Below are 26945 nucleotides of genomic sequence, written 5' to 3'. Positions count from 1 at the left end.
CCAGCCACTTCACTCAAAAGATACAGCTAGATTGATGCTTGAATATTATGTTTATATTTGAGCACATATACGTCAATTACAGGCCACTTTTATTACAGTGTTTGTGAAAAACAACTCATGGATGAATTCTGACCAGCAATGTATACCCAATAGGACTGAATGTAATACTCACACACACACACACACACACACACACACACACACACACACACACACACACACACACACACACAAAGACTCCCCTGAGACCATCCAGCACATAACAGCAGGGTGCAAGATGCTAGCAGGCAGGGCATACATAGAACGCCATAACCAAGTAGCAGAAACATCTGTGCTCAGTATAGCCTGGAAGTCCCGAAGTCAAAATGGGAGACGCCCACAAGGGAGTTGGAGAATGGCCGAGCTAAGATCCTGTGGGACTTCCAGATACAGACGGACAAAATGGTGGTGGTTAACCAACCGGACATAGTGGTGGTAGACAAACAGAAGAAGACGGCCGTAGTGATCGATGTAGCGGTTCCGAATGACAGCAACATCAGAAAGAAGGAACACGAGAAGCTTGAGAAATACCAAGGGCTCAGAGAAGAGCTCGAGAAGATGTGGAGGGTGAAGGTAACAGTGGTCCCAGTGGTAATCGGAGCACTAGGTGTGGTGACTCCCAAACTAGGCGAGTGGCTCCAGCAGATCCCAGGAACAACATCGGAGAGCTCTGTCCAGAAGAGCGCAGTCCTGGGAACAGTAAAGATACTGCGCAGGGCCCTCAAGCTCCCAGGCCTCTGGTAGAGGATAGACCGCCCGCAAGGGCGAGTGGGGATTTTTAAAAAATATATATATAGCACTTGTTGGCCCTTTTGCCTTCACTCTGCGGTCCGTCTTATCCCTAACCATCTCAATTGGGTTTAGGTCAGGTGAGGAGCCCAGGCCATCTGGCACAGCACCCTATCACAAAGACACGGCAGGTGTCACACTGCTACTGGAACTCTGTGTAGCATTTATCTGGGCTCTAATCTGAGGTGCTGTTAACTTGTGATTTCTGAGGCTGGTGACTCGGATGAATTTAATCTCAGCAGCAGAGGTGACTCTTGGTCTTTCTTTCCTGGGCCGGTCCATGTGTGAGCCAGTTTCCTCGTAGCGCTTGATGGTTTTTGCGACTGCACTTGGGGCCACATTCAAAGTTATAGTAATTTTCCAGAGTGACTGACCCTCAATTCTAAAAGTAATGATGGGCTGTCGTTTCTCTTTACTTAGCTCATTGGTTCTTGCCATAATATGAATTCTAACAGTTGTCAAATAGGGCTGTCAGCTGTGAACTAACCTGACTTCTGCACAACACAACTGATGTTCCCAACCCCATTAAGAAGGCAAGAAATTCCACTAATGAACCCTGACAAGGCACACCTGAGAGAGAGAGAGAGACGGGGTAATTTCCTTTTCATGGTACTGCTTGTCTTACCATAACTTTATTGGCTTTTGGACCTTTCCACCCCTTTTTTTACACTGCAGCCCAGTTTCAGTCTGCAGTCTGATTTCAGATTTCAAAAAGTTAAGTTGCAGACGTGGAAAGCGCTCAGCTTGAGGCTTCATAAGCAGGTCTTCACTAACCAATAAGTGATGTCATGGTGACTAGATCCATCTGTCTGTGGATCTAACACAAGTACTGAATGTTCTCCCTCAGAGGCCTAAAGACATTAAAGCAGAACTCCCCGTCGACAGTCTGACCTTGGGGAACAAATTCACTGTGTACAACCCTGTGAACACTGAGCAAGCTCCTACATTTAGTTGTGCCTCTGATTTGAAACACTACCTTCAGGCTTGCATGCACAGACTCTTCACCTGCAAACTGCTGTTTGAGTGGTCGATAGAAACTGTGATATATGTGATCATCATTGTAAGCATAAGAAAAACACAGGAGCAACAGAGGACAGTGACGAGATGGTGACAGCAAGAAGACGGAAAGATCAAAGACTTTTGAAAAATAAACATAACTTGTGTCTGATTGATGGATATTACATAATTAGGGGAGGGAGACTAAATAAATACATCTTTCACATGTTAAATTGTCCAGTTTCTACCTTTCTCCCTACATAATTTTCCTTTTGTAACTTGTAACTCGGACGGAGTAATTAAATCCCAGTCATGAGTTTTGAGACAGACGAATCCCCCGACTTCACACTTCATTTCGCCGCTCACTTCTTTGACATCCAGACACAGTGAGCAGCACAAAGAGGATACCCATTTCAATAACTTATATAAATAATACAGAAGTGACTCACCACAAAAAAAGTTTAAGCACAGATTTAAATGTGGACAAAGCAATAGAGGGAAATTCTCAAATGAGCTAAGAGAGAGAAGTCTTGTCGTCAAGAAATGAAAAAATGCAATTAGGGGAACCAGGAGGATTTCCATCAAAATCCTTTTCCAAAGGAGTGAGAAGACTGGCTTTGTTGGCCTGCCGTAGATGCTGGCTGTGCTGAAACATCAGTGAAACTGGAACCTCTGCCACACCGCTGTTGACTTAGCTGATCCATTTGAATTCATCACAGTGCCTGCTACACACACACAAACATACACTCACTCCCACTCACACATTCCTGTCTATGGCAGAATGCAGATACCAACCAGGAGTGTCCTAATATGTCCCGTAAACACCTGACAGCATGGCTTTGTGAAACTGCTGAGATATCCATAATGCTTGTGTTGAAGTCAGGGGGTCAATGCGCTGACGTGCTGAGCACACTCAATAAGCTTCAAACAACTTATAGCCAAGCATCAACACCTCAAAACATCTCCAAGTATTCTGCAGACCATGCACGGTGGACTGCTACATATGCAATGTAAAGCCAGCTGCATGTATATAATATTTCTCTTGGACAAGCTGTTGAACAATTCGTCTTTTGTCACGCCGGGCTTACTACGACAAAACATTTTGCAATGTTCATGAGATCAAGTTTCCTGAACAAAGAGAGGTGAAGGTGAGCTATTCTGCCTACAATACTAAAAGCAGCAGTGACTCACAATACAGTAATCAGGGGACTGTTGGCTGCAGAAAAACTGCAACGCCTCACCTAGTTCATTATAAGATGACACAACCAATTTGTACCTCTGCCTAGTGCAATCTACCAAATCTCCCCTGACAAAAGCATTTAGATTAGAGCGCTTTCAGGGAGGGCTGCGCTGACATGCGTACCCAGCCTGTAAAAGGGGAAATGAAGTGCCTTTTTAATTCTCCTCCAGGCAAACATAAAACTGTCCAGGTAAGTCATTTTGTGGGTTGAATGGAGAGTCAGAAGCAAGTTGCCTCTCTGTCACTATACCCACACACTTTCTCCCGAAACTGCATTTGTGCTATTGTGCACACACCCACAGATACACAAACTCTTGTACACATCCTTATCCTCATGCAAAAGATTATTAATCTATTTGCTACATTTTGTCCCATTATTTCTCCCACATAATCCTCTTTCACCACCTCTGGCAGCATACTAATGAGTTTCTGTGAACAAGGAAGCTACACGTGCTGTTGATTGTTTTGATTGGAGCTGCTCCCCCTCTGTCTCCCAGTTTGTCTTACCAAAAAAGGATAAAGGCTCCCAGATGGAAACTAAAAGAGGAAAATGAGAGCGATGCCATTTCCTCTAATAAAACAGAGCTTTGTGATCACTTTCCTCTCTCAAGTCTTTGAAGACAACTGGAAAGGCACAAGTGGCCAGAACGTCACTCTAGACTTTGGTAAGAGTCAAGAGTAAGTTTGCCGGTACATCAGGTATTCTCTTCTTCTCTTTCCAAATATTCCCTCTGACTCAAAGATCAGTCAATTTCCTCTTTTCAGATGATCCAGTCACAGATAATTACAAGTGTGTGCGTTTCACTTTTTTGGGTTTTTATTAAAAGATTGTGTCCATCTCCCTTATCGTGAACAATGTTGACAGAGAGAAACATCATAAAAAGCATTTTTTTTAATTTAAAATTCTTATATGAAAACCCACAGACGGTCAAATGATTGCTACGGTTCACCTTTCCAAAACGGACCTGAGAGTAGAGAAACAGCACCGAACGCAGTCTGTGTTTTAAATTAAATACACGCCAGCAACATCGAGATAGTAGCTGCAGGCACAGTATACTGTAGGGGTAATAAAAATGATGGTACAGTAGAACACTGCAGTAAAGATCTGAAATTGAGAAATATGGATGTGAAAAGACAGTAAAGCTCCTTGGGTCTCTTGAGGAAGACAGTGGATGTGAAACGCCATGGCTCATGTCTAAGTATGACCATAGGGACATGTGCAAACTGAGAACTGGGCAAGTACTAAATATCATAACTAGACGTGGAATTACTCAATTTAACATAGTGAGTTTTAGTATAAAACAAGCAAATCGGACATTGTATAATACCGCAGAGACACTTGTTATGGCTAATAATCTTTATATTGCATTCTGAAGACACTATTTGTCTTGTTATATCACATCTACTGGGAGTCATATGTAGGAAGCCAGGACATGTCTGTTTATATTTCCTCAGTGTATACTTATATGCGTGTGACTGTGGTTGGAGGATACGGTGGGGCGAGTGTTTTCAAACAGCAAAGCCGGGGTCGCTTGATGTTTTTATGAAGCGAGTCTGTTTGGAAATCAATCGTTAGTCTCGGTTTTATTGCTCAAATTACCCGAGCCGGTCCTTGTCCTGTTTGCCCTTAATTAACAAGCGTTCAATTCCCCCATTAATTAGCACAAGCTATTAGCTATTTTACATCACTCTTCATTCGCCGACAATTAAAAGGTCTATTATTAAAAAGGCATGCCACATGGTTAATTGTGCAAGTGGCTCAGTGGCTGGGGAGGAGAGGCAAGAGGAGAGGGGAGTGCGGACACGCTGAATGTAAAGAGGAGTCAGGCCTTTCTGCTGTGGTTCTGGCACAAGCTTTACAGTCTGTCTGTCTTCAATTCATTGCCTGACACTCTGTCCTCGACAGAGGGACCATCTCCCTCGCTACTATTACACATTTTCAGACCCAAATGGCTCAGTTCAGCGCTACGGCAGTTAGGGGTCTGGGATGTGTGTCAGGTGCTGGATGAGAGGTTTCTTTATGAGCTTGACAGGTGCAATTTCCTTCGTACTGCAGGCCTTACAAGTACAAACTCTAAGAAGGGCTAGTTCTCCCAGTTTGGTGCTGATTTTTTTCTGTGATTTTATTTTTCTACATTTCTAATAAGCTTAATTGTAATTTTAAAACACAATAAACAATAAAACTGTTGGTTCGAGTGAAATGGGAGCGCCTGACTTGGATATTTGTTGCTACAAATCCTCTCAAATCCAGTCAATTTTATTGCATTTATAACCAGGTATTAAAGATTAACTGTGGATTTCGTGGCTATTTGTATGTGAAAGGGGACATTTTTACTGGAAAAAACCCCAGAAAACTGTCACCCTACAGTAAGACTTTCAACTCACTTCCAGTCCTCAGCACTATAATTTTACTTCACTCTCACAGTGTCTTCAAGCTGCAGCAAAGAGACAAGGGTTGGGGATGAGCTCCTGTTGAGGTTTTAGCTGTTAAAAAATTAAAAATTAATATACTTGGTAGGTGGTAGGAAAACGTGTACCGTACTTTTTGGGCTATAAGGCGCACTTAAAACAAAAATTTTCTCAAAACTCGACAGTGCGCCTTATAATCTGGTGTGCCTTATGTATGAATTCTGGTTGTGCTTACTGACCTCGAACCGATTTTATGTGGTACACGGCGCTCAAAAATCTGTCAAAAAATGTTTTAGTACGACTTTGGTAAGCTATGAAGCTGCACCGCTTGATGGATTGTCGGAGCATTACGGCTACCGTAGTCAGGAGCCTCGCGGAGTAATCTGGGTCCTAAACTCCGTCCACTTCAGGTCCCAAAGTCAAACGAACACTGCAGCATCACTGAGAGTTAAAACTGTCTAAATTCTTTAATCTTTAATAAAATGATCAGCATTGCTGCTTTACCAGGTGTAACAATTAAGTTTAACATCCAGGCATCCATGAAAACAGAATTTATGAAATTTAACGGAGTTAGAAGTTAGCAGGAAGTTAGCTCACTAGCTTCCACCTAAACATGATATAGCAAGTTCTGACTGAGACATTTCTGAGAAAATTAAAAGGTACAGCTCTGCTATCACTTCCAACATAAATGAAGACAGAAAGCTAAACAGCAGTGACGTTTGTAGGGTTACTGAAGTTGGACTAGCTGGTATATAATGATGTGCTACGTGATCGCTAGCGACACAGCTATGTTAGCATTACATAAACACAGTGAAGCTGGAGGATGAACGCTAACTTTTTTCCACTCGATAAAAGTTAACGTGAGGGTTCCCGATGGTTAGGGACAAATGCAATCGCATGGCAGGATGCTGTAAACGGACCAAACTTCAGTCAGGAGAACAACTGAGATAATCCATCCACAATACGAGGTTAGTCATTAATATATTGCAATAACATGGGAATAGAGGAGCTGCGAGAGGATTCAACATTAATGAATCAATGGTACGGAAGTGGAGGAAGTAAGAAGGATGAGTTGAGTAAAGTTTGACTTATCTGACTGCTTTGTTTCGCTTAATGTGCCTTATGGTCCGAAAAATAAGGTACATTAAAGTTATACAAAAAGTTGAGATGACAAGACAACGGGGAAAAATGAACATAAAAGAAAAACTGAATTAAAGTAAGCAGAAGTAAGACAAACCAAGGAAAACATGGGACATAAGAAGGAGGTGAGAACGGAAACACAAGAGGACAAATATATCACTGTAAAGACATCCAAAGGTGAGCAGGGAGCGGCACATAGAGCAATGGAGGTATCCTTTCTCTTTTATTCCCCGTGTCTCACCTCTCCTTGTCCCTCACCCTCTGCCAGGACATACCAGGTGGCGAGGAAAACAAGCGAGACCGAGCATTGCTGATTGACAGAACAATTACTGCTAACACTCACCCGGATGGAGAGACAGACATCTCCAAATAGAATTTCACTATGCTATTGCATCACACGCTTACAGGAAGGATTGTGGCTGAGAAGCAAAACGACGCTGACTGACTCATCGACTGACTAACTCTGTCTGTCTCTTGGAGCTGAGCACAATTGCTTGAAAAGCAGGCCTCTGTTTTATTGTTGACTCCTATAAAGAAAAGGGGGGGAAAGCATTTACCCTTGCCCAAGGTTGACTGGTTCTAACTTTAGAAGCAATATTTGGCAACCTATTTCCTCCAACTCTGACTGTTCATCTGCTGGCTCAGTTAGAGGTGTAGCTATTTTTATCCATATACCTACTGAGTGGTGAAAAACTGGAAAGTTAATTAAAAGGCACACAGCAGATCTTTATATTCCCAATATTTTGGGGGGGAATTCAAATTCCCAATAATATCCAAAACAAATGTAAAATCTAAATAATCTGCTGTATAGTTTAAAGCTTAAAGAATTTGCAAAACAAAACTTTATTTATGACACTGGCTGGTTATAAAGCCACTCAGTTGCTAGACTAATTGTTGTATTGTAGCCCAGATCAGAGTTATTGATCATAAAGTTAATCAATCACTTATCAACCAAACAGTCTGGGGTTCATAAATGTGAGAATTTATACTACAAACTGATGTTTGGGGGCTGGACTGTTGGATAAATAAAACAAGACATCTGAAGTGGTTGCGCTGGGCTCTGTGACTTATTGTTAACATTTAAACTTTAAACTTTTTAAAAAATCTGCGTGTTAAATGAAACAAAAAATAACTGCAGCCCTCGCATGCAGGGCTGAAAATATCTTCCACTTTCTGTGCTGTCGTCCTGTGCTCTCTAGTCTTACCCCGCTCCCACACGAGACTCTGCATGAGGCATCTGCCGGTTGATGCAGTCAGTCTCATGCAACCGTCTTGGCCATTACCCCACCCCACGGCATTCTGGCCTCCAACAGCTGCATTACACCACGCTCTTTGACTTTCTAATTAGCTTATCCCAGAAAATAAGGATGCTGAGCAATTCTTTGCTCTAGCAGTCTAACAACTAGCAGACCGCAGTGAGTGCGGTTGGCACCTAGTGTCACCAAGGGGGCTGTTGTGTTCGACAGACTAGTACGAGAAAATATGGCTCACTCTCTTTCCTTTGACTTACAAACACTGAACTTTAAATCGATTTCTAATTCCATGAGCCAAGTCGCAGTACCAAATAAGACACAAATGTTATGACAAAAGGAACCGCTTTGCTAAAGCTGATGGTCAACTCAATCTTGAAAAACTTCCTTGGTAATCATATAAGGATTAATGTAAACTGTACTCATTTTAAATTAGTTTATTCAACAACATATATGCAACCTATAGCTCTGTTTCAATGTGATAAAATACAGTGACCCCTGTCAGCTCACAGCTGGAGGAGTCATGGAAGAAAAAGGGATGGAGGACATATCCTTCCACCTGTAGCAACAAACGTCCTGCTGGACTGTAATCTGCCAGTTGTGTCTCTCTGAAATGCCCAGCTTAGCCGAGGCCAGCTGAGCCCTGCAGCCTCTAGCACCACATGATGCTGGGGCCCCAGGACATAAGGCACCTGCACAGGGAGATAAAGGCTTCAACTCCTGAGCTAATACTGACGATTCTTTTGATAAATACAGACATTGGGTGGTGGGCGGTGGGAGTTGGAGGGCAATCTTTTCCCGCTCCCCTCCCCCGTCTACCTGTCTCAGTAATCTCTTTCTTGTACTTTGTGTTTTTCTTCCTCTATCCTTTCTGTCTTTTTCTGCAAGTCTCCCCCTCTCTTTCCATCTCTCTCTCTTTCGCTCTCTCGTACCTTCTTCATCCTGTCTTGTGTGAGTTTGGATCAGACAGGCGAAGCTCTCCATGCTCTGCCTTTTTATTTATTCCATATCTGTAGCTGTCAAAAAGAAGATTGCTACTTTAGGAGCTGTCTGCGCTTTGTTGTGCTCATGGAAAGTCAAATAGAGGAGGTTGTGTTAAAAGCATCTTGACCACTTTGTGGGGACACAAACAATGTCAGCTGTGGTCCCGGACGCCCCTGACAGTGGAAAATGTCTCTACGAGTGCAGGAGACATTATGCCCCTTTAGACGCCACAGTGCTGAGAGGAGTGGTTAAAACAGTATTAGCCTGAGGTGGTAAATGGAGTCAGGCCTCAGTAACGTCACCTCCTGCTGCGTCTGTCACTTAAACACTTTTTTATGAGCGCTGATTGGAACATAAACATGGGCAAGGTTGCGTGATTAGTGTATTTAGAAAAGCTTTGGGAACTAAATGACCCAATGAGGGCTCTGCGCAGATTAACTCCTCAGCAATTCAAGATTATGTCAAATGAGAAGTTACGGCTATGCAGAACCAGGTTTTCGTCACCTGGGACATTAATTACCTGAAATTATCATATAAATTACTGTGGCTTTAAACTGTCTTCACAGTAGCCTATTCGGCAGTATAAATAAACTTACCTGAAAAAAAAACAACACAGATTTTAAAGCAAACGGCTGCTAGCTTCACTGTAAATCAGTCAGTGGCAGGAGGAGACAATGGGAGAGGCTGGCGCGCTGTGATAAACCATACCCCTACACGCACAACAAACTTGCAACTACTACATAAAATCAAAACAGAAGGAGCCAGGAGGCCGAGCTAAGCTGCATCGTGTTGTTCTGTACTGTACTGCAGACAGCAGTTCGTCTTTACACTTCTCTGGTGTCGTGCCCATTGTCTCTTCCCATTAGCCTGCGACCGGCATGCTACGGCATGGTCGGTGCGAGCGCTAGGCTAGCAGACGCACACAGCTCAGGGTGGCAGATGCCTGGCGTTTCTGCCGATGCCCTCCATCAACTGATGACAGATGTCAGGGCTTCTCTTGGATGGCAACACTTCATCACGCTATCCTGTTCTTCGCCCCACTGGATACACCAGTCTGCTTGGCAGACGCTACGCCCAACCCCACCGCACCCTCCCTGTTCCCTCCTGCCACACCTATCCATTCACACGCACACACACACACATATATATGCATGCCACCATACACACACATTTCTGCATCCATCAGTCAAGCGTTATTACATCAGACAGCCATCATACTGGCAACCAATGGATCACATGCTAATGCACCCAGACGCATCCACTCTGGAAATCTAAAGTATCAGTCTTTAGGGTGTGTGTGTGTGTGTGTGTGTGTGTGTCTGTGTGCTTAGGAATGTGTGGGTCAGCTGCCAGGTGGAGAAGAAAAGTATTTCAAAGTTGCAGAAAGTCTATAAATACTCTGTTCTAGTAGGACAATATTAAACAACAATCAGAGCACTAATTATTGTTTTTAGGAATTCTGCTTATGTCGTTGCAAACTTACCATTTTGGCCTGCTGGTAGACTTCACTACAGGGGACATGCCGTCTCTGTACAGGCTCTTTGTCTTGGAGAAGTTGACCACATTGAAAATGACCCTCTGAAAGAAAAAACAATAAAAATTCTCAAAGCTAGTAGCAGCATAAAGACAAGTGGGTTCCAGACAGAGTTATCATAAGGGTTTTAAAGGGTTTTTTTAGTTTTCAAATTCTGGTTTTCAATTCAGTTTAGTTTCAATTTCAAAGAGTGAATAATTTTAACAATTTTTTTTCTATTACTTTCAGTGTTAGTTCTAGTCTGTCTTATAACAGTAGAATAATGTGGTATATAAATCAAACAACGTCAGACACACTTCCCTAACTTAACGAACACAGAGCGTCTGTGTGCTTGTGTAGAGATTAACTTTAATTCATTTTGTACGTAAAAAAATATAACTGTAGTAATGTCTAGTTTTCAATGATGCAAGGATTTAATTTTTTGTATTTGGTGACTGATTGGAAGTAATTACAGGGACCACCTGGTTGCCCAGAGGATAAGCATTCAGCACCTTCAACCTGTCTCCAAGAAACTGGAACCAACTTGGACAAACTTCAGTCACTCTTAGATTGACTGGAGAAAGTTTGCAAATAACTGCCATCTAATTTTTAAATGCAGAAAGATCGCCAACATGTTGGAATCAATACGAATTAGTTTGCACGGGTGAACGCAACTCATCTGTGATGCATGTCACTGTTTGTGGAGGAAATTCTGAATTTCAGTTTCAAATCTGTGAAATTCGGCTGGGATGTTCAGTTCTGCTTAATGTGAATTTCTCTGTATGAAAACAGAAACAGATTTGTAACAGATGGTATCAGATGTGTTATTTTTCTGATTTATCACACTTATTATTATATAATTATAATATTAGAAAAAACAGATTGTATGTAACTGACAACTTGGCCTATTTAACCACAAACTATATCTGTGATTGAACTATATTTTTTATACTACTTATACGGCAACTGTTGACTCTGTCATCTGTTACGGTATCAGTACATGGTTTGGCAACCCAAATTCAAAGATCCCAAACTGCAAGTTTGGTACCAAACTTGCAGTTTGGTACATCAGCACCAAAATCGCTTTGAGGAAGCCAACTGAGCGAGTGGTTGCAGCCCTGTCCCTGTCTTGGAAGAAACCATTCCAAAGGCAATGAGAGTGTAAGATTATTGCACATGATTGCAATAATTTTGGTCTTGCCACAGTCTTTAACCACTGTTTTCCCTAAAGTACCTGTAGCATAAAGGTTAGTTTTTATTTTAGTTTTTCTAAAATACAATTTTGGGTTTTTCTGTTTGTAGTGGTGGAATATATCACCGAAGTGAAAAAATATAATGTAAAAACGATGGTTGGAAGAAGACAATGAGAAAATCAGCAGCTGTAAAGATATGAGATGTTCAAATATGCAGAAATAAAATTATTTGCATTTCGATTAAGAAAAAGGAACTTAACACCCCGTCCGGCCTTCGGGAATGGCAGAATACAATTTTACAAACAAACATTTTTTTTTCAACACAAAACCATCACAGGCATGGGTTTGTGTGTGATTATAATTATTAGAATCCAGCTAGACGTGAAGTTTAAAGCAATAAAAACAACCCCTTTCCAATCATTTCTGCCACATGTTGCATGAAAAAGACTGAAAAATATAAACCTGTAACTGAAGAAAAATCTCAGATGGAGGTTGTCAGAGCAACACAGATAACACACAAAATCGCAAAAGATTAACATTACAGTTAGGAAATAAGGCAGCTTTAATATCCTGCAGATGATCCCATGTTGTGGTAACAAAGTTCCCGATAAAAGGCAGCAGCTCCGAGGAGTGCCAGCCTCTAATCTGGGAGGACATTATGGTTCTCCCCATAGGGATGCTGCCAGGCCCAAAACATTAAGCTCTGCCTGGAGCGCAGAGGAAAGTCATGGTGTCTGGCGTTTCACCTCCTCTGGTCTGGTCTACTTTTTACAGCTAGAATATTTTGGAACAGCTCCTCCCTCATTCCTCCACTGTGATTAGGATCAGGACGAGTGGGAAAATGTGGAGGGAGAAATAAATCAATATATTTTTGAAAAAGTCAAATGAAATGAATGGCAATGGTAATGCTGCAGTGAGCTAAATGAATCCTATTGATGGGGCATATCAAATTACCAACTAAGTCCAGGTGGTGGAAGTTAACTGGATGCTACTGAAATCCTATTACAGACTCCCCACCCTTCTCTCCCTCCTCTTCTTTCTCCTCTCCCTCCCCCTCATTCATTTCTCCCCTTTTTTTCCTGTCTAGCATCAGAGGAATGGGGATTGCGGATTGTGGCAGGCTGATTCAGACTTAGGTAAAATGACATCTAACTGATGTTGAGACTGGCAGCAGGCTCCTGTAGCAGGGAGATAAGACCATTGCTGCTGGCATTTCAATTACACTTTACTGCCCCGCACATCTGTTGCGAGAGCTACTTTTCAGCCTTTTCCCCTCAGGCAAATACAGCCTTACTCTGACTCCACTGGCTTTCTTTGACTGCACAGCCTCTTTCCTCATTCTTTATCCACAACAAATTCAGATTGTCTTCCTCCTTAGATTCACTCTACCCACTGTTTGTAATCTATTTGTTCGGCCTGTTTAACTCAGAGGGAGCTAAGACTGGACAGATGACAGAGACACGGGCACAAGGAAGAAATAGAAGACTTAATCACAGGCACAGTGATACACAAAACGAGAGTGAGAGACAGACGAGGAGAAAAAAAGTAGTCAGGTAGATACACCAGAACACACAGAAAGACAAAGTGACAGGAAGATAATTGCACAACTGAGATAAACAGGGGTGAAAGAAAGCTATCGTGGATAGGAATGGAAAATACCTCGGCTCCATGGACTCATGGTAACAGGTGGACTGGTATGTAGGTAGACAGGGAGGAATACAAGTCTCCAGCTCTTTTTGATTTGTGAAATTGGATTAGAAAGTCAGTGTGTAATCTATTAAACAAGAGGAATGCTTAAAAGCAGGGTATCACTGGACCACTTACGTACCAGACAAATGAAAGAAGATGTGTATTGCAACTTTCAACATTCGGGGTTACATTATTCCATTGGATCTCTATCTGCTATTGTAGTGTAACAACAGATGTTTAGTGGAGGCTTGATGATTTTTTAGTATTAAAATCATTTGAAGGTATGCCATTTCATTTATCTGCCTAAAACTATTATACAGAGGAAAGACAAGAACATAACGAAGGAAAGATCACAGTTAGTGGTTTCTACAGCAGAGAAGTCATTACAGATGTTATGGACTTATCCAAGACTGCATCAATTCTGCCAGTCAATTTACAATGTGTTCTCTTAAATACTAAAAGAAGCAATGAAACCCTCCACTCTTATATCTGGTCTTGCACTACAAGGCACACATCATTTCACAATTGTAACATGCTCTCCTTCTGCACTTTCACTGGCCATGCAACTCAACTGGAAGGACTGTCTCCCTTTAACCTTTTCTCACTGGATTACAAAAAAACTCAAACACAATGACATGTGCAGAAAAACAGGAGCAGTTGTAACATGTAACGTCTAAATTGTTCAGTCGTGATGTGCTTTTCTTTTTCTAACATGTCTTTTTTTACGTTTGTCTTGAGTTTTTGGTAGCGTTTGCATCTGTGTTTGTAAACATAATAGTGCAAAAAGTTTCGAACAACTTTTGATCAAACTCTGTAGGGGTGGAGAGTGGGGTCATGTTAACAATCTAGTAAAATTTAACGTAAATCCACCAGTCTTCAAGGTCAACTTAGCCATTTATTAGTTGAACATTGAGAAATGAGTGTGGTGCGTATTGTCAACATATAGAAAGTACTGTGCAGAGATTTAAATATGTCACATTTGACTTCTTCAAGGTCAATAAATTGTACTGACTACATAGAGGAGGATATGTGGTGATTCTAAATATCACATTACTTTCAACTACTGACCTTTTCTACAAAATCAAACTTTCATAAAATGTCTTTTATCTTTAAAACTAACTTCTTAAAAATGTTGTCTGTTGGATTCTTAATACTTAATACTATTCCCTTAAAAGTAAGTACTGCTCAGAGATTGAGCTACCATGGTGAAGGTTTGCACTCCTGGAGCATTTATTGTTTCTGTTTTGTTTTTTTTAGTTAAAAAAGTCTAAAAGTCTGGTTTGGTGGGTAAGTGGTCGTGTGATGCATCTATAAATGGGCTAAGCGGACAGTTGAGATTACAGCAGATGCAGAACACTGTTTATATATTCTATACTGTGAAAAAATATCCAGTAAAAATTTTCTCCTTAAGTGTAAATTTAAGAGTCTAAACCAACTTGAATGCAGTTTTATGAGGTTTTGTTTAAGCACACTCACAGGGCCAGTGCCATTTTGGTGTTCCTTTCCTAAGAAGGAAAGGTGTTTGTGTTTCCATTTTCTTATCACATGTGCAAGCACAAAGATAATTCTTGTGGTTTGGATGACAGATTCTGTTTCCTATTTTACTTTTTATTTTTTTACCCATGGCATTACAATATCCTGCTTAATGAAGAGTGATTTCTTGTTTTAATATTGCACTGCTCTCCCTTAAAACTCTGCAAGATTTTCTCTGCTCATGTTCAAAACTGCACGTCGCCCTCAAATGCACGCTCCTCCTTGCACAGATTTCCTGAGCTTCAACTTAACTGATGTTCCTTCTTGGATTCAAGATGCTTCTGTTTGTTCAAAAAATGTGTGATCTGAGAGTTCTGCTTTCAGATGCTGTGAGTAACATCAACTGGTTTGATTCCCAGGTCACCAAACGTTTACTGCATGTCATGTCACCTCTTTCTGCTATCCAAAAAATGGTAAAAAAAAAAACAAAAAACAAAACCCAATGAAAAACAAAATCAACTTAAAAAAATTGTGTGAAAACTCTATCAAATTACTGACAGATACGATGGTAAAGAAATTACTCTTTTCCTGGTGCTTTAAAAGTATGTTTGCAGTAATTTTCAATGCATCTTTTCAGTATCGCCCTTTAACAGGGTTAACACTAACAACTTTCATGACTTTAATATTGTAACAACTCCACAGGAGAGAGAACAAAAATGCAGGACACACCAGAGGCACAGAGAGTGAAATCCAAATCCTTTAATCCAGGCCTAGTTCATACATGGAAGTGCAGTCAGTACAAGCAAAGAATTGCAGCAAGAGACAAGCAAAATGGTCTAGAAAGAGGCAAAAGCCCAAAGATCCTACATGAGACAGAAAAACCGAGGAACAAGTGTAACTACTATGAGATATATGAAATCAAGCTGGAACGCTTGGATTAGAAGTGTTGGACAGAAAACAACAATATAACCTAAATTCTAAGAATCTTGTGGACGCTGTGTAGTGTGAATAAAAACAGAACGCAGTCATCTGCAAATCTTATAAAGCCATAGTTTATTCACGGTAGAGCACTGAAAACATCTAATGTTTAAACTGAGCTTATTTTTGATTTGATGTCAACAAAACATGTCAAAAATGTTGGGATGGGGGTAACAAAAGATGTGGTACTAGTGGGCAGAGTGACAAATCTGCAAAAAACACAACTAAATTGTGCTGCAGCAAAGACTTTGAGTATGCCATCATCTACAGTACAATAATATCATCTAAAGATTCCAGGCGTCTAGAGAAATCTCTGTTTGCAAGGGTCAAGGCTGAAAATCAATACAGGTTGCTTGTGATCTTCAGGTCCTCAGGCAACACTACATTAAAAACAGGTATGATTCTGGCAGGTAAAGTCACTACATGAGCTCAGAAACACTTCCAGTAATCACTGTCCAGTAGGGCAGGGCAATATGGCCAAAAATATTTATCACGATATTTATATTTGAAAATCTGCGATAACGATATAACTGACGATATAATTGGTGCGAGACAAAATACTTCACAACTTCACAACTTTATTAGTGCAAAAAACCCATCAATTTATTTTCACTTAAACAAGCAGCTGTTTTTTATGGGCATTAAAGCTATATAAAAATGTAACAGTGCAAATGCATATTCCTTGCTGACAGTTTAGCCATTATACCGGTATTGGTAAATGGTAAATGGACTGGTTCTTATATAGCGCTTTTCAGACGGCTACCTGAGGACGCTCTTCGTGTGAGAGAAAATCTGCTCACACAGATATGTAGAGCCAGATACTGTCAATAATGCCTGTGCAATGTTCTGAAGTCAGTTAAACTTGTCAGGTAGTCGAGCTTTTCAGTTCAGTCAGCTGCATTTCGATGTCCTCTGTGTCCAGCCAGTTAAAGAGAGGCAAATCCAGCTGTTCATTAAAGCTTTCTGGTTTGATCAGAAAAGAAAACATTGGTCCACACACCTGAAAGTCCTGAAAACGCATTGTGAATTCTGTCTTGAGTCTTCGAATGTATCTATGTATTTCTGTGGTGCTGATGCTGCGCTGAGCGGACAGCTCCTGAAGCATTTGAAGTGTCGGAATGTGGAAATTTCAACATCGCTTGAAATAATTGCATGCTAGCAACGTCCCTCTCACCGGTAGGCGAAGTTATTTTTAGCCAATTACAAGTTGAATGCGGTAGTTGGGATTGTTGGCTAAGATACTGTCATTAAGAAGCGGCACAACTAATGTGTCTATCTCAGATTAATTCACTGTGTGTCGTGCCCAGGGCTGGACTGGGACAAAAATCGGCCCGGGCATTTTGACTAGAGACCGGCCCACCAGGTATTATAGGAAAAGCCATAAAGCCTTGGAATGAAAACAAACGCTGTTGTGACAGTGATGTACAGTCTTGTTGGTACATATGTATGATTTCTATACATTTTACATCAGATAAAATCTTTGGTTGTAAGATTTAGATAATTATTTATTAAAAGCTAGACATTTTAAATGAGAATAAGAAAGAAAAGCATTTCTTTGTGCCCCCCTTTCCTTGTTAATTGCCTACCTGGCCCCCTGGCAACACTTTGCTAGACCCGCCCCTGCACAGTTAGCTGTCAGCTACATAGAAAAGGATCCTGGTGTTATTTGTCTCTCAGAAACAGTTCATAACTTCCCTTTAAATCATTCATGTCACCTAAAAGGTAAACCTGTTTCTCCATCACCTGTTCAGCTCTGATGATTCAGTAAGGACATCTCCTGGTTTCATCTTCATGTTTCCCTCTCACCACATATCCAAACCGATATCATGACCAGCAGCTTTACAGTTGTGGCTCCAGCAAACATCAGCTGATACTAGAAAGTAATATTAAATAAATTCTAACAACAGCTGATCAAGCTTAAACCTGCTGCTGTTGTTTAGCGCGACATCCGCTGGTTTTCTCTTTCTGGCGCAAAGTGGGCGATAAACAAACAAGAGAGACGAGACTTGCGTCAGAAAAGCCGATCAGCTGATCATTGATCAGTTTCATGATTGAAGTAGCAACAGGAGAGGGAGGGGGAGTGAATGAGAGAAGAAGAGGCAGCTGCAGCGTAAAGACGCAGAGTAACTCCAGCTTTGTGTCTTTTTCCATTCTAGCTGAAGTCCGGGACAAACTGTTCCTTTGCGGCTCAACACGAAACGCGTATTGTTATTTTCTCTGAATACAGGACGATTTCGTTTTTTACGGCACGGTTGGCAACTCTACTAACTAACCTTATGAATAAAATAAAGTTCACTATCAGTAACATCATAGCACCCACCCAGCTGTATAGAAACTCCGTCATGCTAGCTAGTATTCAGTACGAGTTATTGTAACTGACTGTAAAAATTTAGCACAACGAAAATAAACTCCACCTAAACTTGGTTTATATCTGACCCAGATAGACTGAAGTTCAGTTCACCTGACACTCGGACTGGCGGCCGCCTCGGGTCTCTCCTCCTCCTGCCTCCCCTTTCCCTCATCCACCTGCTGACCTCTGTGGAAGCTCCGCCATAGCCACCACCAAACAACTGAGTTATTTTTACACACCGGCCAGCATCTGGCCTATCCACCACCTTTCATTGTTTATACCGTTACAAAAAACCAAAAACAACAACAACAAAAAACCCCATCGCCCCATAAAAACGAAAAATCACCATAGCTGGATAACCAGTCCAGCTATGGTCGTGCCATCAGTTAACCCTTCACGTGCCAGCTGTGGAACGCATGCCCAGGGTTGCCGACCCCTGTACCAGAGAAACACCCATTTCATCAGCAAACACAAACAACACAGCACAGTAAGTATGTGCAAGTAGCATGATATCTGAGTGTGGATGTGAACTTTTGAGCCAAGCCTGAGCACATCTGAGCATTGCTGTGTTTCCTTTTTTGCACGTTTGTCAGACTTACATGTTTCAAATTGTTGAACAAATTTTAATATTAGGCAAAGATAACCAGAGTAAATACAAAGTGCAGTTTTTAAATGATGATTAAATTAATTTGTTGATATAGTGTCATCAAGGTGCTTAATATTGTAAGGTAAAGACTACAAAAATACACAGCACTGTATGTGTGGCAGAGGTGTGGTCCCTGCTCAGCTGCATGAGGGGTGGTGCAGTGAGCTCAAGGGGCGGTGCCATGGAGGTTGGAGGAACAGGTGAAGGTGATTCATCTAACAAGGTCTTTCCCTTTTTATAGCGAGGTCGGAGACCAGAAGAGGAGGTGTGTGTGAGGACAGCTGGAGAGCTGACCACGCTGGGACATTGGTCACAAATAAAGCCATAAACAACTGTGTGGGGTCCGGGTTATTCACAGTATGCTCTAGGTAATACTGATGAGTGCCCTTTAAATAAGGTATATAAATTAAAAACAAGGAAAACCTGGAGCCATTGCAGAGAAACGTGAGTGATATGATATGACCATATGGGGATTTCTCAGTTTACTAAGTCATGTCAGTGGACAGATATCCACCAATCCTACACTTAGATCTGATCTCCATCCAAATCTGGCTCAACAGGTTAGACTGGTCAACTGATTGTTGACCAATGCTCATCTATGGTGACAATCAATTCAATTAAATTCCATGTTGATCAGTGTTGAACATGCCACGTGTCAGCAACAGTGCATCAGGAGAGCTAACATAGTTAAAAGCAAGAGGTCAGCAGTTTGGAGGTATTTCACGCTGGCTACACAAACAACTTCTCTCTTGTATGTTTGCGATAATGTTTACATGGCTGAAGAAGCTGAAATGACGATGCTTTCGTTCTCTCCCACTCACTCATGCTTACTTTCATTAAGTTTAGTCTAACACTTGTGGGGAAACTTTTATTGTACACATAACACACTATCATTTTCAATATATTGTCCACTTCACCTTTCCACTGCACACACAATGAGCATACTGAAATATTTTTTTTAATTTATTTCTCCTTCTCCATTTGTTATCTATGATTTTAGTAATAAACACCAGTTCATTTTGTATTTTTTTCTTGTTAGATCGCATTTTACAAAGTTAGGAAAAGCAATATTTAAGTCGAGCCCGGTGCTGCGTTGCCATAAAAGAATGAAAGAGATTAATTCCTGTTCTTTTTTCCTTTGAGTAAAGAAGCACGGGTTAAGAAATTATCACTGCTAATCGATCAGTACTGAGTTTTGATGGATAGACAAAGCCAAGGTATTGTGATCAATGTAGATAGAGATCCTTTATTAATCCTTTGCAGGAAATTACATTTCAATGGCAGCTTCCACACAGACACGACATCACACTACAAAACAATATTAATTTCTAATAAAGTTAAGAATAAATGAATGACTAAATAAAGCGGGTAGTAACTAACACGTGCAAATATGCAAAATAAAAATTAAAAAACTGAAGGAGTCGGATTGGTGCATCTGCAACCATCCCCCGTTTGGTTTATATAAGTCACAGCAAAAAGAAGAGTGCTACTGCTATCCTGCATGTGTCTCAATTAGCACTGCATATTTAAACGTTGCAAACTACAGGAAAAAAGCAGAGAAATTCTGTGTGTTTGTGAGTATAGTGTAACAGTAACTATAATTCAGATTCTGTCTCTCCCTTTCACACTCTCTGTCTGACACACACACACACACACACACACACACACACACACACACACACACACACACACACACACACACACGCACAGAATTTCATAGAATTAGAATCAAACAAAGTGCTGCAGGGCCAATTCTCCCGATCGTTAAAACTTACTCACAACCAAGACTAATTTAGAAGTCACCACGTCTGTTGAGTATTGGTGAGCGCGCAACCGTCTGCACATGTGTGCTACCCTGGAAGATTTAATTAGGCTGGGAGCAGTTAGAAAAGATTAACATCCATCCTGTCTGAGCTGTCATGTCCACAGAGCGTGTCAAAACCCTGCACCGTCCTCATCACTGATGAATGGCAAGCTGGAACAGGTGTCTCTGCGGTGTCTCTCTCACACACACACAAACATCGCAGAGACACCCTATAGATATGACAGCAGACATCCTTAACCGTGGGATGCGAGAATCAGACTAATAAGATTTCTGCAAACGACCATTCTAAATGAAATGTTGTCATGAGAAGAAATATTTACAAACCTGGCATGAAGGCATTTTTGTCTGGATTATACCAGTTGAACCTCATTTGGCTAACAGAATCATGCGACATGCAAAACTTAAATGAACCTTAATGGTGCAATAAGTAAGATTTTCACTCTCTCACAGCAGCAAATAACTATAATGTATCTGCAGGGACTTAATGAGGTAGTTAATCAAAACCAATGACTCAAGAAATGCTTCCTTGCTAAGGCAAAAAGAAAAAAAAAATAGAATCTTGAATTTAGCACTTCTGAAACTGATTCATCTGAGCACAATGTCGCAGGTGTTTGAGTGTGAGCTGTGCATCAGTGTTAAAGGAAGAACAGACATCTCATTCAACTGGCTTTAAATACATGTCTAAAAAGCTGATTTCTAGCACCAACCTCATTGTTAACCTTTAAATAGAGACCACTAGCAGTCGGTCGGCCACAGGACTTGGCACCAAAATAGCCCCATTGGAGCCGCTTTGGGATAGGATTGCATTTAGGACGAAATGCTGTTTTTTGATCTCCATTGATCCAGCGTGTGGCCGGATAGCATTCCTTCCTGGAAGGAGTTTGGATGAATTATTAAAGAAACCGTTCTAAATGTGTAGATCAAGACCTCTGCAGAGAGCGTGAGCACTTTGTCCTCTGGGCGGTGTTGGTTGAGGAGGAACATAATAATGGAGCAAAAATGTGAAAATTGCTACTGAACAGACTTTTAAAAGCACTCTAATTAAACACCTGTAGGTTTATTAACTTAAACTATTGATCCATTGCATTGATCAAAAATGTATTAATATGTATGTATGTATATAGTTTGGTTTTATTTCATTTTAAAGAAAACAGAATGAGTGCTTCCAAGAAAAGAAGGGCTTTTTACTGATATACTCTAACATAATGGTTTAAATAAAACTGTGATATCTTAACAGGTGCATGATTAAGCATCCCCACTGAAATGGTTTTGCAGCTCTATAGAAACCAGGTGAGAATACCTGTTAGACTGATTTTTCTTTGTTTTGTTTTATGCACAATCTACAAAGAAATAAAGATATAAGTGAAGCTTTTAATGTGCAGAGTGTCTATGTTGTTACTGCAGGAGGCTTTCAGCTTAGGGAAACGGTCCTATTATAATTTTGGCAGGAATCCATTGTGCTGATGGGTCTATGTGCAAGAAACTGAAAACTGAAACTGCTCCAAGGAATCTCACACTGGAGCAAATTGAGATGTTTTACTTTGAATCGCAGAAACATTGTTACTCCCACAGTACTGCACACGAAATTCTGTCTGCTGGTCTAAACAAACCAAACAGCAATTCAGCTCAGACAACATCAGACATTAGGCGAAGTTTACCTGCAACCCTCGCCAAACTGTGGTTCACTGAATCACCTTGGCTACATTGTGATTTCATCACAGCGTAACACGAGCGAGCAGATCTGTGAGGCCTGTCCGTAGCATTCAGAGATAGGCAGGCTGATAGCTGCTGGCAGCTCTGCCTGTTCCCCTCTTGTTGTCTTTGATCAGTCTGATCAGTGACGCACAGCACGCCAGCTACTCACAGTAGTGGGACTAACTGACATCACTAGGAGGACACACACACACACACACACACACACACACACACACACACACACACACACACACACACACACACCTAGAGTTCCACCCAACCAATCATAAATGCAAATACCGTATAGTGCAGATAATTACTGTTACTGAAAAAAAAATAAAAGCATGGTTAAAACAGATTCCATTTGATACAAGAAAGAACATTTTTTTTTATAATATCAGAAGAACTGAATGAGTTTAAATTAATGGTTACAATTAAAAAAAATTCTACTGAACAGAGGTTTAAAACTACTCTAATTAAACACTTGTAGGTTTATCAGCTTAAACTATTGATGCATTGCACTGATCCTAATGTATTAATGTGAAGAGTTGGATTTGATTTTTTTTAAAACATTTTTATAGCATATTTCATGTTTGTGTAAAGAGATTTGCTGCACATGCCGTCGGAAGTGGAAACCAAGAGGTGAAATGATGACTAATAACGGCTGACTGTAGCTCATCTTAACAATGACATTAAAGAAAATGTTTGCAGACACCTGATGTAGTGATCTGTGTTGAACAAGAACAACCACTGGAACTGACAGTACGCAACCGGCAACTGATTAGTATGATAATCTGGAACTGTGTTATTTATTTACTTATTAACTAAATTAACTATAATAACTGAAAAACATGTAAACATTGCCGAAAGAGTAAGAGCATCTTTAATATAAATGAAAAAATTTAAGTGCAAATGAGGAATGTAGTCTGGGCCATTCTGAATACTGCAGAACTTTTTACTCTTGTATCAGTGGCAATTAAGGCAGTACTGGTGCATGTCACAGTTGCTCTACTTTACTGTGAGAACATTATGCAAGTTACACGAATATTCAGTGTGTTTCAGTAACCGATGTCACTTCCTGGCAGGTGCCATTTAAAAGTCATACGATATGGACAGATAACGGAATTTAGCACCTGTCACTTAGGTTAACACCTCTGGAAAGAAGCTGTGTTAGCCGTAGCTCTATGAAAGTTTTCAGTTTTACACGCTCTACCATCACTTCTATAATAGTACATGACAATACAATTTAACAGATTATAGTGGCTCCACTGTGTAGATTGTGTGGAAAAACAACAATTACACATTCGTCTAACACGTGAAATGTCAGATTTTCAAGACTGGGAGGAGACACAAATTCCTTGGAGGTTATGTCAGGAAGGTAAATATAAATATATAGATAAAAATTTAAATCTAGCAAATCAGATATGCCGAGCCATCCATTGCGGTGAGCCCTTGTGAATGAAGATGCACCTAAAATAAGCTTTCTACAATTTAATACAACATGATAACACACTTTCCTAAGTAGTTGCTAACATTGCAAAGACTATATGGCTATAAATAGGCACAATGAGGCAACGAACAAGCTGTAAACAAACCCAAATTGTTTAGAGAAAAAGCACAGGGTACAGACAGCCTACCAGATAATATACTTGCAGTTTCCTGTCTAATTAAAATAGGTTTCTAGTCCAAATAAAGTAGCTTAGATAATGTAAGAACACTTTCATTCTCAGTGACTGACTGTCCATATTTGCTGGACCCAGTTATACATTTTTAATTAGCTACTTTTTCACCGCAGTCTCATCTGCCTCTACTTCAGTGAGCACATTGTTACCATAACCAAAAGAGTGTGTGGTTAAAGCTCTGAAAATAAATCCCAAAGTTTTAATAAACTGTAGTTTTCATTTCGGACTAACATGGTCCACAAACTAGCAAGGCCATTCAGCTGAATGTATATGAGACACAGGTAACAACTGTAAAAGAAAAAGGCAGTTGAATCTATCTAAAATGTTGCTGCTTTCTTATTCCAGCACTTACAGAAAAGCAGGAAGACCTTTTCATTGCTTTTGGGTGATTCCCCGGGGTGACATTGTGTCAAAGGCCTGCTCAAGCAGGGCAGCTCAGCTGTGGCTAAGCTGCTGCAAAGCCTGGTGACAGTGAGGAAGGTTGGAAGGCAGGTGGGGATAGGTGGGGATAACAGTATGACAGGGGAACACTAAGGGACAGTTTGAGCGCCTGTGGGAGAGGACGGAGGTCACAGGCGGGACGTGTTTGTGCGTGTGTGTGTGTGTTTGTTTGAGTGCGCGCACATTTACATGTTAGGGACGAGACAGACAGGCATGACTCCTTCGGGAGCACACGCATGACCTTCAGTAAGTCTGCTATACATAACTTGACACATTGTTCACAAAGTCGCGTGACGACAATGTCACCCAGTGCAACTAAATGTCAGCAATGTCACTTACACAGGCAGTAGCCAGACACACACGCATACACACACTTTGCTATTCCTGATCCTTCTTACCTTCCCGCCTTTTCTTCTTTCCCACAGTGTAATGTTGTTGCTGACAGTTTCAGTCCCCAATGACCAATGTCAACTCAAGGTGCTGACACAAGGATGAGGAGGAAGACGGGACCCTTTAAACGCACTACAGGTACACAAACACAAAGACGCAGAGAAAGAGGCTGCGCCCTGCCACCTTCTGCTTCTCAGCCAATCTTCACATGCAAACCGGCAAAACAACACAGTAATATTACTAAAGTAGTTTTGGTTTGTTTGTACTCAGTCTGAGATGCCCTGTGGAAAAGTGAGCTAATATGCGGGGGAAGTTGTGAGATACCTAGCTATTGATCCTGGGGGCCACGAGTCCCAGCAGCAGCCTTTTAAATGTCAGCTTTTAATTTCCTTCTCCCTCCTTCACTGAAAAAGATTTATTCAAAGCAGTGCTGTTCCAGGAGATATCAGATAGCATGGTGACAGTCTTTTAAAGAGCTTTTGTTTGGTTTAGGCATTCATGGCTTTTTGTATCAGACTCTTTTATTCAGCCAGAGGAGGAGGAAGTTTCTGCATTGGGCAAAGAGTTGAAAGGCAATCTCCCCCTTCCATTGTAAAGCGATGTACAACTGGAACTTCTTTAATTAGGGCTTCTATCGCACTGAGTGACAGCAACAGCCAATACCCTCCAGACACTGATGGAGGTCACACACACGTACAGACACAAGCACGCAGCCACATATGGCACATACATACACGCAGATTAACAAACAGCAGAACTGAAAAACGGTAGCTCTTTGTGTTATGAATGCATATTTTGCAGACCGCATAAACAATGAGAAACAGATAAACACCTTTTATTGCTCTTATTTAGCTATCAAACCGCACAGTGCACAAGCTTAAGAGGACTATAGGTAGTCAACTAAAGGATGGCACATCCATGTTGTGCTTTTATAATAATAGTGTGTGTGTGCGTGCACACACGAGTGCTCATTTTGAAGTCGATATGTCTAGAATGCGTCATGCTCAGATAGCCAGAGATTGTCAGATATGTGGAGACTTTATGTCTGTTTAATTGACAGGCTGTTTGGCCTCTCTCTTATAATAAGACTCCATCCAGTTCCCCTATTATCACCATCCTGCCAATGCCTACCATCACAGTCATGAACACACCAAGTATGAAAGTATCCTTTATTTCCATTTGACACAACTCTGTACGTGTCTTCTAAAGACGAAATTGTTAGCCTGATATCAGAGAAAACTGTCAGCTCGTAAAAACAGTTCATCCTTTCACCCCATTCACAACCGGATGTTTAAAATATACATGTTGCGGGATGCAGCTTCAACAACATGATATTGTGTGTTAATCCTGCCCATGGTGCTGATAGGCTAATAGTTGGCAAATCTCTGAACTTTCTTTTAAGTCAAGCAAGTTCTCTGACTCTCCAGAGCCCGATATTATCTGAAAATCTGAAAATTTAAAAAGTAAAGAAGAAAAGTGAAGGAAGAAATTTAATAAATCATCTAACGAGTGTTGACATTGCCATTGGATAAGTTCCCTGTTGGCAACACGTGTTTGGAACAACCCTTCTGATCCAACAAGATTAGGGCAGAGCAAAAATGGGTAAATAAATAACTACACATAACAGATGTTAGTGAAGCCTGTTTACTTTCTGTGCACATGAAAGAAAATATTATCGGCTCATATATTGAAAAATATTGACACCGCTCTTAAAAACTAGCTTACAAAGTATGTCAGTTTTTATAGGCTCCACCACCCGTGATGTGACCATGAGTGGTAAAAAAGACGGGTGGATGATGTACCGTGTGTTGTGTAATGATGCTAGATGACTCAGTCAACTCTGGAAAATTGTGGTTTCATTTCAACGTTTAATGAACTGTGTAAATTAAAACAGCACAAAAGTTGTATATGAGCATGACGTGGAATATTTCTGTTATTTTCTTTGTTCCATCATATCTCCGTTGGGGTTGAGTCAGGAAGGGCGTCTGAAATAAAACCCTGTCAAACACGCAGAGCTAACCACTGTGGTCACTCCTCGTGACAACAGAGTAGTAGCTTCTTCTTTTACTTAGTTCCAGCAGATATATCTTACTTTAAGAACAAATTTAAGTAAGAAATCAAATAAAATCAAATGTAATCACCCTTTTTCATATTCATTGTAAAACCATTTATCATCTGCAAAATGATGCAGGATTTTGTCTGTTTCACAACACCTTATATGAA

At 40.8% G+C, this 26945-nt stretch overlaps 1 protein-coding gene across 1 annotated transcript in view; it reads right to left on the bottom strand.

Moving 5' to 3' along the window:
• The window catches only part of LOC116315026 (BEN domain-containing protein 5-like), a 349188-nt gene that overhangs the window by 207470 nt on the left and 114773 nt on the right, over positions 1–26945 (bottom strand). Inside the window, exon 4 of the mRNA XM_039607494.1 lies at positions 10331–10425. Coding sequence (XP_039463428.1) covers positions 10331–10425 — 95 coding nt within the window. The remainder of the gene's footprint in view (positions 1–10330; positions 10426–26945) is intronic.

This window comes from Oreochromis aureus, linkage group 23, assembly GCF_013358895.1.
Source record: "Oreochromis aureus strain Israel breed Guangdong linkage group 23, ZZ_aureus, whole genome shotgun sequence".
NCBI classification, from domain to species: Eukaryota; Metazoa; Chordata; class Actinopteri; order Cichliformes; family Cichlidae; genus Oreochromis; species Oreochromis aureus.
This window is presented reverse-complemented; position numbering and strand designations above follow the sequence as displayed.